The sequence below is a fragment of the Grampus griseus genome (genome assembly GCF_964374135.1).
Source record: "Grampus griseus genome assembly, chromosome: 2".
In the NCBI taxonomy this organism is placed as follows: domain Eukaryota; kingdom Metazoa; phylum Chordata; class Mammalia; order Artiodactyla; family Delphinidae; genus Grampus; species Grampus griseus.
This window is the reverse complement of record NC_139018.1, coordinates 147,309,684-147,326,452: the sequence shown is the minus strand read 5'-3', so window position 1 is coordinate 147,326,452 and position 16,769 is coordinate 147,309,684. Positions and strand designations below refer to the sequence as shown.

General features: G+C 41.3%; 1 protein-coding gene across 2 annotated transcripts in view; it reads left to right on the top strand.

Moving 5' to 3' along the window:
- Window positions 1–16,769, top strand: part of DIP2C (disco interacting protein 2 homolog C) — a 401,012-nt gene that overhangs the window by 361,345 nt on the left and 22,898 nt on the right. Inside the window, exon 39 of one of the 2 annotated variants that reach the window (XM_082647854.1) lies at window positions 1,324–1,463. The exons of the other annotated variant lie outside the window; for it this stretch is intronic. Coding sequence (XP_082503980.1) covers window positions 1,324–1,354 — 31 coding nt within the window. The 3' untranslated portion in view covers window positions 1,355–1,463. Of the gene's footprint in view, window positions 1–1,323; window positions 1,464–16,769 lie in introns of those variants that run through there. 2 annotated transcript variants of the gene reach the window in all.

Below are 16,769 nucleotides of genomic sequence, written 5' to 3'. Positions count from 1 at the left end.
CGTCCTCGTTGTCTCGGTGTCCCACGTCGGGTGATGTGTCCACCTCAAGGAACGTGGTGTCACTGCTTCCGAGGAGAGAGGTTCCGTTTCCTTGACACCCACGTGACTTGTGACTTGTAGTCTCGACTTACGACATCTTCGCAGCAGAACCCACAGCCCCCGTCCCCACCGGTGGGCCAGCCCTTTCTCTTCTGCCGGCCCGCAGGCGGGCACTGTGTCCCGAGAGGGCATCTTTCCCGTCACGGCCGCTCTGGCTCCAGTACAGTGGGCTCCTCAGTTCACCTCTTATTGTCTTTCGGTTTTTAAGGTTAATCCATGAACAAAATAGCTGGGCAAGACCAAGTCAGTACGATACCTTAGCGAGAGACTTGGGTCGGCCGTGCTGCCTCGGGCGGTGGTTGGCGGTGGTGACCCCTCGAGGTGGTCCACGCATCAGCTCCTCTGGCTGGGGTGGATCCCCCGTGTCTCGGTGACCCCTCGGCTCCCCCTTCCATCCTGCACATCACTGTCACCCCCAACTCGGTCGTTCATGGGGGGAGAGTTGGAGGCCCACCCAGGGCTGGCACAGAGGCCTCTAGCAGATGGACGGCATCTGCGGCCGGGCCGGTCGTGCTGGTCGTCGGGGCAGGAGGCCAGCAGGTGGCTCGACTCCGCGGCTCCTCACTCGTCACCTGTGAAGAGAGCGCGGGGCCCCACGTGGGGCTGTCGGGCTCGGGGGACAGACCGACCAGGGGAAAAGCAAAGGAACAGAAATGGAAAGTGAGAAGGAGGAAGGGAAGCCCGGCAGTGCGGGCGCAGAGGATCCAGGCTTGGCCTCAGCTCCCCTCGTGTTGCTTCGTTTCCCTACCTCGTGTTGGTGTTGACACGTGTTGACAGATATCTCTGGGCCTGTCCAGTTTCCCTGGGGGGACCAGGGCATGTGTTCTCTGCGGGCCAAACCAGCCCGAGCAGACGTTCAGGAGATGCGGGGGAGCCGCTGAGGGGCAGAGGTCTGCTAACTTGATGCGTCCCCGCTCTGCTGACCGTCAGGAGGACGAGGACCGCGTTGGGACCCGCACTTCGGCAGAGCCCGGGACGGAGCAGTGAGGTGAGGGCCATGTGCGGCCAGAGCTGCCCCCTCCCTGCATTCCCGTGGGACTTTTTCCGAGGGACTGGATGCACCCACGCATCTTGTCAAGTCACCCTTGGCGGTCCCTGAGCCCTGTCCATGCTCCCTGAACCTGGGGGGCAAGGGGCAGCATTGCTGTGCATCCCATTCCTCAGCCTCCCATGAGAGGGCAGAGGCCACCTGTCCTGACCACTGTCCAATGGGCTTTCCCACAGGTCAGGCAGCATCAAAAGCATCCGAAGCTGAGAGCCAGGGGGTGAATCCTCAAAGACAGACGCTCTCCTCGCGGAGCAAAGCTCCTAGCCACCAAGGGGGCAGCACGGCTTTCAGGTCAGCGTCACCTGGACAATGGCTGCAGGGTGTCACCGGCTGGGGTTCCTGGAGGTAGGAGTGGGCTGTGAGGTGAGTTGGCCGGTCTTGACGGGTCTTAGGGATGCTTTTGGTTAAGGTTAAACCGTTGGTCGTTAGCGGGCAGTTACACCTGGACGGGCAGTGGCACACTGATTATGCTGCATCTTGGCAACAGCTCCAGTGAGGGTTGAACCGGATCCTCACCAGCTTGCTAAGGCTGGGGTGGCGGACATGTTTGTAAAGGGCCAGGTGGCTTCTGTCTGAACCATTCAAGTCCTGATGTTGTGACCCAGGTGCAGCCCTCAGATCTGTGGGAAAGGATCTGGTCCAACAGAACTGTATTTAAGAACACAGAAACGTAAACTTCATATCATTCTCCCATCATGAAATATTATTCTGTGGATTTTTTCCAAGTATAGATGCTACTTTTAGCTTGTGGGCCCTACAAAAATAGATAGTAGCTGGATTTGGCCAGCTTTGGGGTTGTAGTTTGCTGATTCCTGTTGTAAGACACACAAGTAATAAGGCAAACTTTTGAGAATTAACGTCTGATTCTGGTTTTTCTTTCAAAAGCAATAAGTTTCTGAGTCTGATAGTTTGGGCTTTAAATGTTTTAATTTTCCAACTTCTGTCTCTTTCACTTATTCAGTCAATAAACATTTGAGCACCAACCATGGGTTGTTGCTGGGTTGAAGTCGGGGAGGAGCCCACCCTCCTCCGAGTCTGTGTCCAGCAGGGACAGCAAGGCCTGAGCCAGAGACTGAGGGTCAGTCTTGGCTCTGCCAACACAGGGGATCACATAAGCTTTCCCGTCTTTACAAAGAAGGGTGAGACTAGACGGTCTTCCTGTTTCCCTTACACACGCTGTTCTTCAGACTAATCCTCTAACCAAAATACGGTGATGAGGCCAGTGCCTTGTCTCACCATCAAGCAGCTGGTGCTCCTCGGAACTAACCTGCTTCAGCCGGGGCTGCACAGGGAGGAAGGGACTCGTGTGTTTCTCACAGTAGAGCCAGGGTGACCTGGCCACACGCCTCAGGGTGTCTGGGGGCGTTGTCCGTGCCGATACGCCCTGTCGGCAAGTAATAGCAGAGCGGCCCCTCCCGCCTCCCTTCGTGGTATAGGAGTTAGGGCGCCTGGTATCCTGCACTGAACAACAGGGAAGTCCCCAAAATGTCAGGATTCTTCTTAAACAGCCAAGTTCAGAATTTTATATCTCAGTGCCTGATTGATAATCTGTCAGCAGAGGCTAACACTTTGCTCTTAGTTTCTAACTCTATCAAATGTTTCAGGATATAAGGAGAAACATTTGAGAAGCTATTTACAGAGACCCCATGGTCCTTTGTAATGTGAACGGTTAAAGCCTCCATTTGGTCTGCTTAAAATTCAAGTCAAATATTCAAGTTTTCACATGTTAAATATTTTGTTTAGTCATGTGAGAGGGTGGTCTGTGGAGGATAATTTGCTGCAGGAAGGTCCTTCTCCCCATGGGCACCTCTGCTTTTCCAGCCTGTCCTTCATCCAGACATCTCTGCTACATAATCCTCGATTCCCTCAGCCGTGGGCTCCCGTGGCTCCTTGAGGTTCAGGGAACAAGGACAATAAGTCAGTTTAATGGCTGTAAGGAGCTCCTACTATGTTTAAAGCACTTAATGAGGATAAGGGAGGAGGTTCCAGGAGGCATGAGATCATCAGGGACAACAGTCTAGTTATGGAAAATGAAGCTAGAAAGCACGAGTGGGCAGGCGCAGTGTGTGTGAAGGTGTCCAGACCTCTCCAGTTAGACACAATGCAGTTAGACAAGAGGAAAAAGAGAAAAATATCACTGTTACCTGCCATCACCACCTCACCATTTACAGCCTGGGCTGTTAGGAAAACCCAAATCGTCATTTTGAAAAAAAGGTAACATTTTGAATAGGTAATCCAGTCACATGGTCCAAATATGGAAACTACAGGAAGAGGTTCAGTCTTGTCCTGGCACCCCCCCCTCCACACAGTCCATGACAGGTGGCCATGTATACTCGTTTCTGGTGTATCATTTCTGTGTTTCTTTATGTGAATACATGTCAGTTATGAATACATATCCTATCATCCCTTGGTTCTAACCCAAAGGTAGTCTGCCATACACTCTGCTCTGTAATGTTGGCGCCAAGAGCTGCTGTTTTCTAAAAAGTGTCACAGCGTTCCATCTTCCCTAATTCCATTCCTGTCAGTGGACACTTAGCCTTTTCCAATCAACTTTTGTTATGACAAAAACAGTTGATTTTACGTGTAGGCAAGCGTATCTGATGGGTAGATTTCTGGACATAGGATTGATGAGTCATCGGGTAAATGCATCTGTAACTTTGACGGATGTTGCCAGAGAGCCCCATAGTGGTTTCACTTTGATTTTTCACTTTCACCAGCAACTCTTCAAGACAGAAATTATCGATTTAATTAGCATTTATTTCATTATAAGTAAGTTTGAATGTTTTAAAAATATCTTAAAGGCTACTTGTATTTCTCTTTCTGTGGACTGTTTGTTCATGTCCCTTGAACTACTAACTTGTCAGGAAATATTGTGAAAGTTTTTAAAAGGAAAAAAAAAAATTATTGGAAGTCCTGTCTAACTCACCTGTCCAGGTTCTCTGCCTTTTACTGTCCTTGAGCTACTTTACAATCTGTAAATTGTGGAAGACTGATAATAATACTGATTATTCTTGTCCATAGAAACGCAGATTGTGTCCCTGTAGACAGACCTGTTTCACATCTATTTGTAAATTCACTTCAGAATTCCTTGTTTTCTGTATCTGTGGCGCTCCTGGAATCCTCCTGTGAACCCGTTGTAAAATCTTTGATACGTGTTTATATCGGGAGTCACGGGAGTCGTGACTGCTCCTCTTTGCCATTGTCCTGGACACACTTTTTCCTCTGATTGCTGTGAGTTCTGTTAGTTGGGGAGATTGGCCCTTTGTGATGAGCTGAGATTTTTTTTTCCCTCTTTGTGTCACTTTTTTTTTAATTCACTTTTTTTGCCACGCTGAACTTTCTTATGTTTATGTGGTTGAATGTATCCACCTTGTGTGGCTTTGTAGTTTGTTGTGCTTGAGCACATGACGCTTTCAGTCCATGTTACTTCTCCTGCTTAGTTGGTTTTTTCCACGAGGCTCACTCGTCTTAGGCTCCAGACTTTCTGGAGCCTAAGATGAGTGAGGGCCTGGAGATAGTCATTCTGATAAGTGTATGTTGCTACCGATCAGGCACTTTCCTTGTACTTCTTAATATTACAAGACCAGAAAAGATTCCGCTTTGCATTCCAATTGTGCATAAACTTATTTACTTTAAAAAAAAAATCTCATCTCTTATTGTATGCTCTCAAATAGAATTCCGGAGGAACCAGCCGCTTTCTGGGAGACCAGAGGAATGTGTATAGCATCAAGATACTATGCCATTTCTGCGGATAAAAGGAACCAGTCCTAATTATTACATCAGACCTGAGGGAAAGGACTGATTAGCAGAGAAAAGTTCGGTATGGGACGTGAGCTGGATGCTTAAAAAAAGAAAAAAAAAATGCATGTGGACAGGTAGGCGCTTGGAGCCATCTGTTACTCCCAGAGCTGCAGGAAGGGTTTTAGAGACAGAGGTAAAGGATGCAAAGACAGACTTGGGGGGAAAGGTAGCTTCCACACGGATAAGGGACCTGAAACGGCAGGTCTCACCGACAGCTCCTCTCCCAAGGGGCACAGTTAGCACAAAAGGCGGTGAGACGTAACTTGTACGTGGACCTTCTGCCAGGTAAACTTCCCCTCCCGGCTTTCCACTCTTCCCTCATCCTTTTTTCTGAGCCCTTCTTAATTATGTATTTTCTCTGCTCAGACCCAGGCTCAGGGCAGCCAGGATAAGGACCAAGAGCAGAGCAGATGCAGCTCTCGGCCCAAAGGCCGGGTGAGGAGCACCCCACGCAGGCCCAGGTGAGGAGTCCCCCGCCAGTGTGGGGAACATGTCACAGCCACTCTCCAAGAAGGTGCCCGGGTCTGGGGAGGCCCTCTGGGATTCTCGGGCAGTGCCTAAGACCATTCCTTATGCTTCTGAAAAACTTACTGCAAACTCTTGTAAAATCCAGAATAAAATGCTTGGAAGTGATTTATTTACAAGAAGAGCTCCCACTCGCTGGCCTAAAGGTCAACAGCGGAAAGAAACTGAACACAAATCGCAGGATTTAAACTGGAGACACACAAATGGAGAAGATGTGCTCCATGGCATGTCTTCACTCTCCAGCAGCAGGTACTCGGTGGCTGGAATTACTAAAAGGTTATAAGAATTATAGCTTGATCTTTCTTAATCTTTATGATCCTCTTTAAAATGAATTAGAAAAGAGTAGATTGTCATTCCTTTTTTTTTTTTTAAACAAAGAATGTGTAATAATTTGTTGAAACCTAATCTTGCCTACTACCTGAGACCTCACTCACTGAACAGACCTGGTTCAAAGGAAAGCTTGGTCTAAACTGATTATAGAATTGGTCCTCTCAGGTCATGTGCAGTCTCTCATGGACAAGAACACTGGGTCTTTGAGCTAACTTCCTGTCTCCTGCTCTTCCCCTCAAGAGTTTTTAGAGTAGGGGGAGAAGTGTGTCTTCTGCAGGTAGATAAAGGTGAGGGGTCTTTGGATCCATGCAGTGACCTTTGTCTTCTGATCTCTCAATGACATGCCTTGCTGCCTGGTTTCTGGATGTCCCCTTGGCCTTCAGAGTTGAAATTTTGAGCTTCAGGAACTCAGGGTCTGTTACTGGGGCATTGCTCCCTATCTGCCATGACTGACACTACTCGGATGTCTCTGACGTCTGACTGCCTTTTGTTACTCATTCGGTTATTGATGGACATTTGTGTTGCTTACATGTTTTAGCTATTGTTGAATAATGCTGCTATGAACATAGGTGTACAAATATCTCTTCAAGACACTGCTTTCAGTTCTTTTGGGTTTATACCCAGAGAGGAATTGCTGGGTCATATGAAAATTCTGTTTTTAATTTTTAGGGGGAACCACCATACTGTTTTCCACAGTGGCTGCACCATTTTACATTCCCACCAACAGTGCACAAGAGTTCTGATTTCTTCACATCCTTACCAACACTTATTTTCTGTTTTGTTTTGTTTTGTTAGTAGCCATTCTAATAGATGTAAGGTTGTATCTCATAGGTTTGATTTGCATTTCCCCAGTAACTAGTGATGTTGAACATCTTTTCATGGGATTATTGACAGTCTGTAGCTCTTCATTGGAGATATGTCTGTTCAAGTCCTTTGCCCACTTTTGAATTGTTGGTTTGTTTTGAGTTTTAGGAGTTCTCTGTGTACTCTGGATATAAATCCCTTATCAGATACATGGTTTGCAGATATATTCTCCCATTCTGTGGGTTGCCTTCTGTAGATAGTGTCTTTCGATGCACAAAATTTTAAAATTTTCATGAAGCCAAGTTTTTCTACTTGTTTTTTTGGTTGCCTGTGCCTTTGGTGTCGTATTTAAGAAGTCATTGTCAAATCTAATATGGGAATTTTTGGCCCTATGTTTTCTTCTAAGAGTTTTATAGAGTTAGGGCTTATGTTGAGGTCTTTGATCCATTTTGAGGTATTTTTTGTATATGGTGTTGGCAAGGCTCCAACTTCATTCTTTTGCATGTGGATATCATTTTCTAGCACCATTTGTTGAAAAACCTGTCCTATGTGCATTGAATGCTCTTGACACCATTGTCAAAAACTATTTGAAACTATATGCTAAGGTTTATTACTGGGCTCTCTATGTGATTCCTATGTCAGTATTATGTCAGTAACATGTCATTTTGATTACTGTAGCTTTGTAGTAGGTTTTAAAATCAGGAAGTGCAAATCCTTCCACTTTAATTTTCTTTTTCAAGGTTGTTTTGGATATTTGAAGTCCTTTAAGATTTCATATGAATTTTAGGATGGGGTTTTCTTTTTGTGCAAAAACATCTTTGGAATTTGGATAGGTATTACTTTGGATCTGTAGATCACTTTGGGTATAATGAAAACTATAAAGCATTGCTGAAAGAAATTAAAGAAGATATAAGTAAAAGAAAATGCATCCTATGTTCATAGATTTGAAGACAATATTGCTACTTTGTTGATGCTCTTGTTGTTAGTAAACTAGGAACAGAGGATAATTTCTTCAACTTGATAAAGAACATCTACAAAAAACCTACAGCTGAAATCATACTTCATGGTGAGAAACTCAAAGCTTCCCCACTAAGATTAGGCACAATGCAGAGACATTCCCCTCTCACCACTCCTTTTCAACATTGTACTGGAAGTACTTGCTAATGCAACAATGCAAGAAAAGGTAATAAAAGATACGTAGATTAGGAAGGAATACATAAAACTGCTTTGTCTGTAGATGACATGATTGTCTATGGAGAAAATCCAAAAGAATCAATGAAACAACTCCTGGGCCTAATAAGTGACTACAGCAAGGTTGCAGGATACAAGGTTGACATACAAAAGCCAATCATTTGGGCTTCCCTGGTGGCACAGTGGTTGAGAGTCCACCTGCCAATGCAGGGGACGCGGGTTCGTGCCCCGGTCCAGGAAGATCCCACGTGCCACGGAGCGGCTGGACCCGTGAGCCATGGACGCTGAGCCTGCGTGTCCGGAGCCTGTGCTCCGCAACGGGAGAGGCCACAACAGTGAGAGGCCCGCATACTGCAAAAAAAAAAAAGCCAATCATTTTCCTATATACCAGTAATGAGCAAGTGGAATTTGAAATTAAAAGCACAATGCCCTTTACTTTAGCACTCCCAAAATGAAATACTTAGGTATAAATCTAAAATACATATAAAAACTACATGAGAACTACACAACTCCAATGAACAAAATCAAAGAATAAATGGAGAGCTATTCCTTATTCATGGGTAGGAAGACTTAATATTATCAAGATGTCAATTCCTCCTACCTTGACTCAATGCAATCCCAATAAGATCCCAGCAAATTATTTTGTAGATATTGACAAACTGATTCATTCTAAAATTTATATGGAGAGTCATAAGACCCAGAATAGCCAACACAATATTGAAGGAGAAGAGCAAATTTGGAGGACTTATGCACCTTGACTTTAAGACTTACTATAAAGCCTTGGTAATCAAGACAGTGTGGTATTGGAGAAAGGATAGATAATAGATCAGTGGGACAGAGTAGAGAGGCAAGAAATAGGTCCTCATAAATATAGCCAACTGATCTTTTACAAAGGAACAAAAGCAATACAATGGAGCAAAGATAGTATCTTCAACAAATGGTGCTGAAATGACTAGACATCCACATGCAAAAATATGAATCTAGACACAGACCTTAACACCCTTCACTAAAATTAACTCAAAATGATCTTACACCAAAGTGTAAAACACAAAACTGTAAAACTCCTAAAAGGTAACATAGGGGAAGACATAGATGATCTTCAGTATGGTGATACCTTTTTAGATATAATATTAAAGGCATGGTCCATGAAAAAAATTGATAAACTGGACTTCATTAAAATTAAAAACTCCTCTGTGAAAGACGGTGTTAAGAGAATGAAATGACAAGCCACAGACTGGGAGAAAATATTTGCAAAAGACACATCTGATAAAGGACTCTCATCTAAAATATACAAAGAATTATTAAAAATCAACAATAAGAAAATGGACAACCCAAATAAAAAGAGGGCCAGTGGCCTGATTAGATATGCCACCAAAGTAGATATACAGATGGCAATTAAGCATATGAAAAGATGTTCCACATCATATTTCATCAGGAAGATGAAAATTAAAACAGCAATGGGATAACACTACACAACTTACTTAGAATGATCAAAAACCAAAGCACTGATAACACCAAATGCCAGCGAGGATGGGAAGCAACAAAAACTCTCTACGTTGCTGGTGGGAATGCAAAATGATGCAACCTTTGGAAGACAATTTGGTAGTTTCTTACGAAGTGAAACGTACTCTTACCATACAATCCAACAATCACATTCCTTGGTGTTTACCCAAAGGAAAACTTATGTCCATACAAACACCTCCACACAGATGTTTATAGCAGCTTGCTTCATAGTTGCCTTCAGTAGGTGAGCGGATAAACTGAAGTATATCCAGACAGTGGAATATTATTCAGTGCTAAAGAAATAAGCTCTCAGATAACGAGAAGACATGGAAGAACCTTAAATGATAAATTATGAAGTAAAGAAGCCAATCAGAAAAAGCTAAATACTGTATGATTCCACCAATATGACATTCAGGAAAAGACAAATCTATAGAGACAATTTAAAGATTAGTGGTTACCAGAGATGGTGGTGGGGAGAGATGACTAGACAGAGCACAGAGGATTTTTAGGATAATGAAAACATTCTATATGATACTATGATGGATATATGTCATTACACATTTGTGCAAACCCTTAGAATGTACAACACTAAGAGTGAACTCTGATGTCAACTACGAACTTTAGGTGATTAATGTGTTCACATAGGCTCATCCTTGGTAAAAAATTTTAAAAACTTCTGGTGAGTGATGTCTATAATGGGTGAGGCTGTGTATGTGTGGTGGAAGGGGACATATGGGAAATCTTGGTCCCTGCTTCTCAATTTTGTTGTAAAACTAAAACTGTTCTAAAAATATTTTTAAATGCAAAAAAAACATTTTTTAAGATAGTTGGTTCAGTGGAATAAAAGTTCTTTGGCTAAAAGAATAAAGAAAAAAAGAGCTATGTGGTGAATATACAGAAACTCTTATGAAGTTATATTCCATAAATAATAGAATTCGGACTACAGTCTATAGTCAGATGTTGTACTATTATCATAATTGCTATTTAATAATTATTTTTGAACCACCAAAAAGAGCTAAACAAAAGATAATTTTAAAAAATTCTACATTGTAGAGGACTCGCACCTTTGCTCTCTCTCAGTCAGCTCTCCTTGTTAAATTATAAATGTATTCTTCTTTTTTAAAATTTATTTTTATTGAGATATAATTGGCATATAACATGGTATAAGTTTAAGGTGTGCAACATGTTGATTTAGTACATCTATATATTGCAATATGAGTACCATTGTAGTGTTAGCTAACACCTCCATCATATCACTTAATTGTGGTGGAAATTAAGACCTAGTCTCTTAGCAAAAGTTTATAATATAGTATTGTTGTCTGTAATCACTATGTTGCATACTAGTTTTCCAAAACTTATTTGCCTATTGGTTGCAAGTTTCTTCCCAATTCCCCCACCCCTCAGTCGAATGGTGACCACCATTCTACTGCCTGTTTTTATGAGTTTGGCTCTTTTAGATTCCACATTTAAATGAGATCATGCAGTATTTGTCTTTCTCTGTCTGACTTATCTCACTTAGCATAGTGACCGCAAGGTCCATCCATGTTGTCACAAATGTCAGCATTTCCTTCTTTCTCATGGCTAAATAATATTGCATTGTATATAAGTACCACAACTTCTTTATCCATCCATCCATCCACTGACAGACACCTAGGTAGTTTCCATATCTTGGCTGTTGTGAATACTGCAGTAAACATGGGAATGCATATATCTCTTTGATATCCTGTTTTCACTTCCTTTGGCTATATACCAGGAGTGGAATTGCTGGATCAGATGGTAGTTCTATTTTTAATTTTGGGGGAACCTCCCTACTGTTTTCCATAGTAGCTAAACCAATTTACATTTCCAACAACAGTACATAAGTGTTCCCTTTCTCCACATCCTGGTCAACACTTATTTTCTGTGTCTTTTTGATGATGGCCATTCTAACGGTGTGAGGTGACATTTCATTGTGGTTTTGATTTGCATTTCCTGGTGACTGATGATGTTGAGCATGTTTTCATGTACCTGTTAGCCAGCCACCTGCATGTCTTTGAAAAAAAATTTTATTTGGTTCCTCTGCTCATTTTTAAATCAGATTGTTTGCTTTTATGTTATTGAGTTGTATGAGTTGTTTATATTTTGGATATTAAATCCTTATCCAATATGTGTTTTGCAAATATTTTTCCCTATTTCATAGTTTGCCTTTTCATTTTTTATTGGCTCTTTTGCTGTGCAGAAGCTTTTTAGTTTGATGTAGTCCCACTTGTTGAATTTTGCTTTTGTTGCTTGTGCATTTGGTGTCTTATCTAGAAAATCATTGCCAAGATTAATGTTAAGGAGTTTCTTTCCTATGTTTTCTTCTAGGAGTTTTATCATCAGGTCTCATGCTTACGTCTTTAATCCACTTCAAGTTAATTTATGTAAGTGGTGTAAGATAGGGGTCCAATTTCATTACTCTTTGGGTGGTTATTCAAGCTTTCCCAGCTCCATTTGTGGAAGAGACTGTCCTTTTCCCATTGAGTGTTCTTGGCTCTCTAGTCAAATATTGGTTGACCATAAATTGGTTGACCATAAATTACAAATTTACTCTAACTTTGTAATATAGATTGAAATCAGGAAGTGTGATACCTCTGTCTTTGTTATTCTTTCTTACGATTGATTTGGCTATTAAGGGTCTTTGTGGTTCCAGACAAATTTTAGAATTGTTTTTTTCTTTTTCTTTTTTCTTGTTGAATGAAAGATTCTTTAAATTCTATAATGCTTTACAGTTTTCAAAAGTTTTATACACAGGATTTCATGTATCCCATAATAACCCTTTTTTCCCCCTTCGCTCTCCCTACTGGTAACCACCAGTTTGTTCTCTATATCTGTGAGTCTGCTTCAGTGTTGGCTATTGATTCAATCTCCTTACTTGTTACTAGTCTGTTCAGATTCTCTATTTATTCATGATTCAGTCTTGACAGGTTGTATGTTTCTAGGAATTTATCCACTTCTTCTGAGTTATCTGATTTACTGGTGTATAATTGTTTATGATAGTTTCATGATCCTTTGTATTTCTGTAGTACCAGTAACCTCTTCACTTTCATTTTTGATTTTATTCATTCTGTTTTTCTTGTTAGTCTCAATAAAGAGTTGTAGATTTTATCTTTTCAAAAAAACAGCTCTTAGTTTCATTGATTTTTTTCTATTGTTTTTCTTGTCTCTATTTCATTTATTACAGCTCTTATCTTTATTTCCTTTCACTAAATTTGGGGTTCATTTTTCCTTCTTTTTCTAGTTCCTTGAGGTGTAAAGTTATGTTGTTTATTTGAGATCTTCCCATTTTCTTAATATATGCATTTATTGGTATAAAATTCCCTCTCAGAACTGCATTTGCAGCATCCCATAGGTTTTGGTATGTTTTGTTTCCATTTTCATTTGTTTTGCTGTATTTTCTCATTTCTCTTTTGATTTCTTCTCTGACCCATTGGTGATTCTGGAGTGTGTTAATTTCCACATATTTGTAGATTTTTCATCATTCCTCTGTTATTGATATCTAGTTTCATATTATTGTGGTTAGAAAAGATACTTGCTATGATTTCAATCTTTTAAATTTGCTGAGACATTTTTTGTCTCATATCATATGACCTATCCTGGAGAATGTTCTGTATGCACTTGAGAAGAATGTGTATTCTCCTTCTGTTGGATGGAATGTCTATAAATGCCCATTAGTTCAGTTCAGTCTAATGTATGGTTCAAACTCAACATTTCCTGGTATTTTCTGTCCAGATAATCTAACAATTGCTGAATGTGGGGTATTGGATCCCCCAACTATTGTATTTTTTTCCATTTTTCCCTTCAGCTCCGTTACTATTGCTTAATATATTTAGGTGCTGTGATGTTGGATGCATATATATTTTATACTTTATAGTTGTTTTTATCTTCCTGATGAATTGACCCCTTTATCATTAAATATTGACTTTCTTATTACTGTTTTTGGCTTAAAGTCTATTTTGTCTGATATAAGTATAGCTATCCCTGCTCTTTTTTTTTTTGCTTTCCACTTGCATGCAGTATCTTTTTCTATCCCTTCACTTTGAGCTTATGTGTCTTTAAACCTGAAGTGGGTCTTTTATGGGCAGCATATTGTTGGGTCTTGTGTGGCTTCTTTTTTTTTTTTTCAATCCATCTAGCCACTCTAGCTTTTGATTGGTGAATTCAACCCATTTACATTTAGCATCAAGGACTTACTAATGTCATCCTACTAATTATTTTCTGGTTGTTTTGCATTTCCAATGTTTCCTTTCCCTCTGTTTCTGCCCACCTTCATAAATTCGTGGGTTTTTTGTGGTGGTTCTCTCTGTTTCCCCCTTTTTAATCTACTATAGGTTTTTGCTTTGTGATTCCCGTGAGGTTTACATAAGAACTCTCATAGATAAAACAGTCCATTTTAAGTTGATAGCAACTTAACTTTGATCAGCTATAAAATCTTCACTTATTGACTCCCCCTTTTAAAATTTTGTATGTCATTATTTAACTCTTTTATATTGTGTATGCAGTAACAAATTGTAGTATCTATAATTATTTTAATACCTTTCCTTTGATCTTTACACTACAGTTAAACGATTAACATACCATCCTGTTACAGAATTAGAGTTTTCTAAGTCTGACTATATATTTGCCTTAACCAGTATGTTGTATATTTTCTTACGTTTTCATGTCACTGATTAGCATCTTTTCATTTCAGCTGGAGGAACTCCTTTCAGCATTTCTTGAAATGCATATCTAGGATGATGAACTCCCTCTGCTTTTGTTTGTCTACAAAGATCTTTATTTTCCTTCATATCTGAGGGGTAACTTGGCCTGAGAGAGCATTTTTTGGCTGGCAGCGTTGTTTTTTTTTTCCAAAACTCTGAATATGTTATTCCACTCTCTCCTGACCAATAAGGTTTCTGCTGAGAAATCCGCTGATAGCCTAATGAGGATTCCTTTGTAGATTACAGTCTTTTTTTCCTTTGGCTGCTTTTAGAATTCTTTATCTTTGATTTTTGATAGTTTTGTTATAATGTGTCTTGAAGAAGGTCTTTTTTGCGCTGAGAAAATAGGGTGATCTATTAACTTTGAATTTAGACTTCCAGTTCATTCCCTCCCCAGGTTTGGGAAGTTCTCAACTATTATTTCTTTAAATAAACTTTCTGCCCCCTTCTCCCTCTCCTCCTTCTGAAACTCCAATTATTCTATTTGTTCTTTTGATGGAATCCTATAGGTCATGTAGGTTTTCTTCACTCTTTTTCATTCTTTCTCTTTTTCTTTGTTCTCCTCTAACTGAATTATTTCAAATTCCCGTCACCTAACGCACTTATTCTGTCTCCCCTTTGCTGGACTCCACTGCAGATGCTCTCTGCTGCATTTTTCATTTCATTCATTGAGTTATTCAGCTCCAGAATTTCTCCTCGGTTCTTTTTTATAATTTCTATTTCTTTGGTAAATATCATTTTGAACCAGTATTTTTCTTTTCATGATTTCATTGAATTGTCGTTCTGAGCTTTCTTATAGCTTGTTGAGTTTCTTCAAAACAGCTATTTTGAATTCTTTATCAACTAGATCACAAAATTCCATGACATTAAGCTTGGTTATTGGAGAATTATTATCTTTCAACGATGACATGGTTCCTTGTTTTTTCATGTTCCTTGTAGTTTTGTGTTGTTGCTGTTGCATTTGAAGTAGCAGACACCTCCTCAAATCTTTGCTAGTTGTCTTCAAATGGGGCATTCTGTTTGTTGGTATTGTCATTAATTCTGCCTTTTTCTGGGTACCCTTGTTTCACTCTGCTTGTTCCCTTTTGTGGCAAACTTTTAAAGCTTTTGTATCTTTTTTCGTTCTTACAACTCACCAGACTGGCCACTGGCTTCTTTGTTTTCAAGAAGGTGATGCTACAGCCCAAGTTTCTGGCTTCTCCTTTGCCCACAGACCCTGGCCAGTTCTCTGATCACACGCTCTGTCTACCGGAGCTTGCTTTTGCTGCTGCACTCAGGAGCCATGCACAAGATGCTGGCTGCAGAGTGGGGGAGAGTGTGAGCTTAGCTTTTAGGGCACTGGGGATGCCCATGGACCTGGTAAGGGGATCCCCAGGAGTGGCACTCCCAGAGGCTCATGGATGAACTTCTTGCTGAGTTCAGTTAGCAGGAACTGCATCCCTTTAAAGACCTTCGATATTTTTATCTGCTGCTTTCCTGATCTCCTCCCTCTTGGCAGTCATGGAAGTCCTGCGTCAGTACTCTGGGTGCTGCTGGAGAGAAACAGGTTCTCCAGCTGCTTCCCACACCACTGGCTAGCTAGGTACTCACTCATTGCTCTCCTTGTATCTTGTGAAAGAGGTCACCACTGTCAGATAGATCCTCTGTATGCAGTGATTCCTTGGGGGGTGGGGTGGGGGTGGGGTGCAGTGCTGAGAAAGTTCTTCTAGATCCACTGCATCCAAACTTTCTCCCTCTCCAATGACATGCTGGAATCTCCCCTAGGAAAGGCTGGATTTCTGCAACTTCTCTATCTTCTGTGGGTGTCTGCCCAGGTCAACACTCCAGGTTTTTTCCCAACTGCAGCAGGGTCAGGCAAGTTTATTGCCCTATGGGCTCCACAGCCCATATCAAGGTCTAACCCTAACCCTATTACCAGATGCAGAGGTGGGCAAGACCCCTTACAGGTCCCCTGGCATATGGTGCTGGTTCCCACAGCAACCACAGAGGTCCTTGTGTTCATGAAAGATGCCCTAATTCTTTGTTGAAAAAGGACAAAAGGAGGAACACCCTGCACCACCGTGATGCTGATATCACTTGTTTATAGCCTCTTCTTGTCCTAAACATAATTTCCCTCCCATTCACGAGCAGTTTTCAAGAGTAGGCTTCTCTCATCTTCACTTTATCATCTGTCGTTTTGCACCATCTCATCTTCCGCAGTCACTGTGAGGTTACCCTCTAGTTATTCTCTCGTGGCATCACCCTCATTCCTGCTTCCTGTCTGATGGCTTCCTTAACCATGTCAAATCTCTCTCATTGCTTGAAAAGAATTACTCTCCTGTAACCTTTAACCCTGCAGACCGCTCTAGCCAAGAATTTTGTTTCTTCTGTAACTTTTTTTCCTGGTTTTAAAAGTTATGTTCATAGTAGAAATATGAAGGAAAAAAATGAATCATCCGAAATCCATGTGGGATGCTCTGGAATGCCTTTCTTCTCCAGCTAGCTCCTGCTCACCTTTCAAGTTCGAGCTTCCGTACAGGTTTTTTTAAGCCTTCCCTAATTCTTTCCCCTCCTGTTGTGCTTTCTCCGTATCCTATAGTCCCATATTTTTTCTTCATTGCACCCAACTCTGGGTTATAATTAAAGTTGTACTTATTTGATTGATGCCCTCACTAGAATATAAGCTACATAGAGACAGGAAATGTGTCTGTTCTGCTCATTATCATACACTTAGCATCTAACACAAATGCTGTAGGGGCTCAAGTATTTAC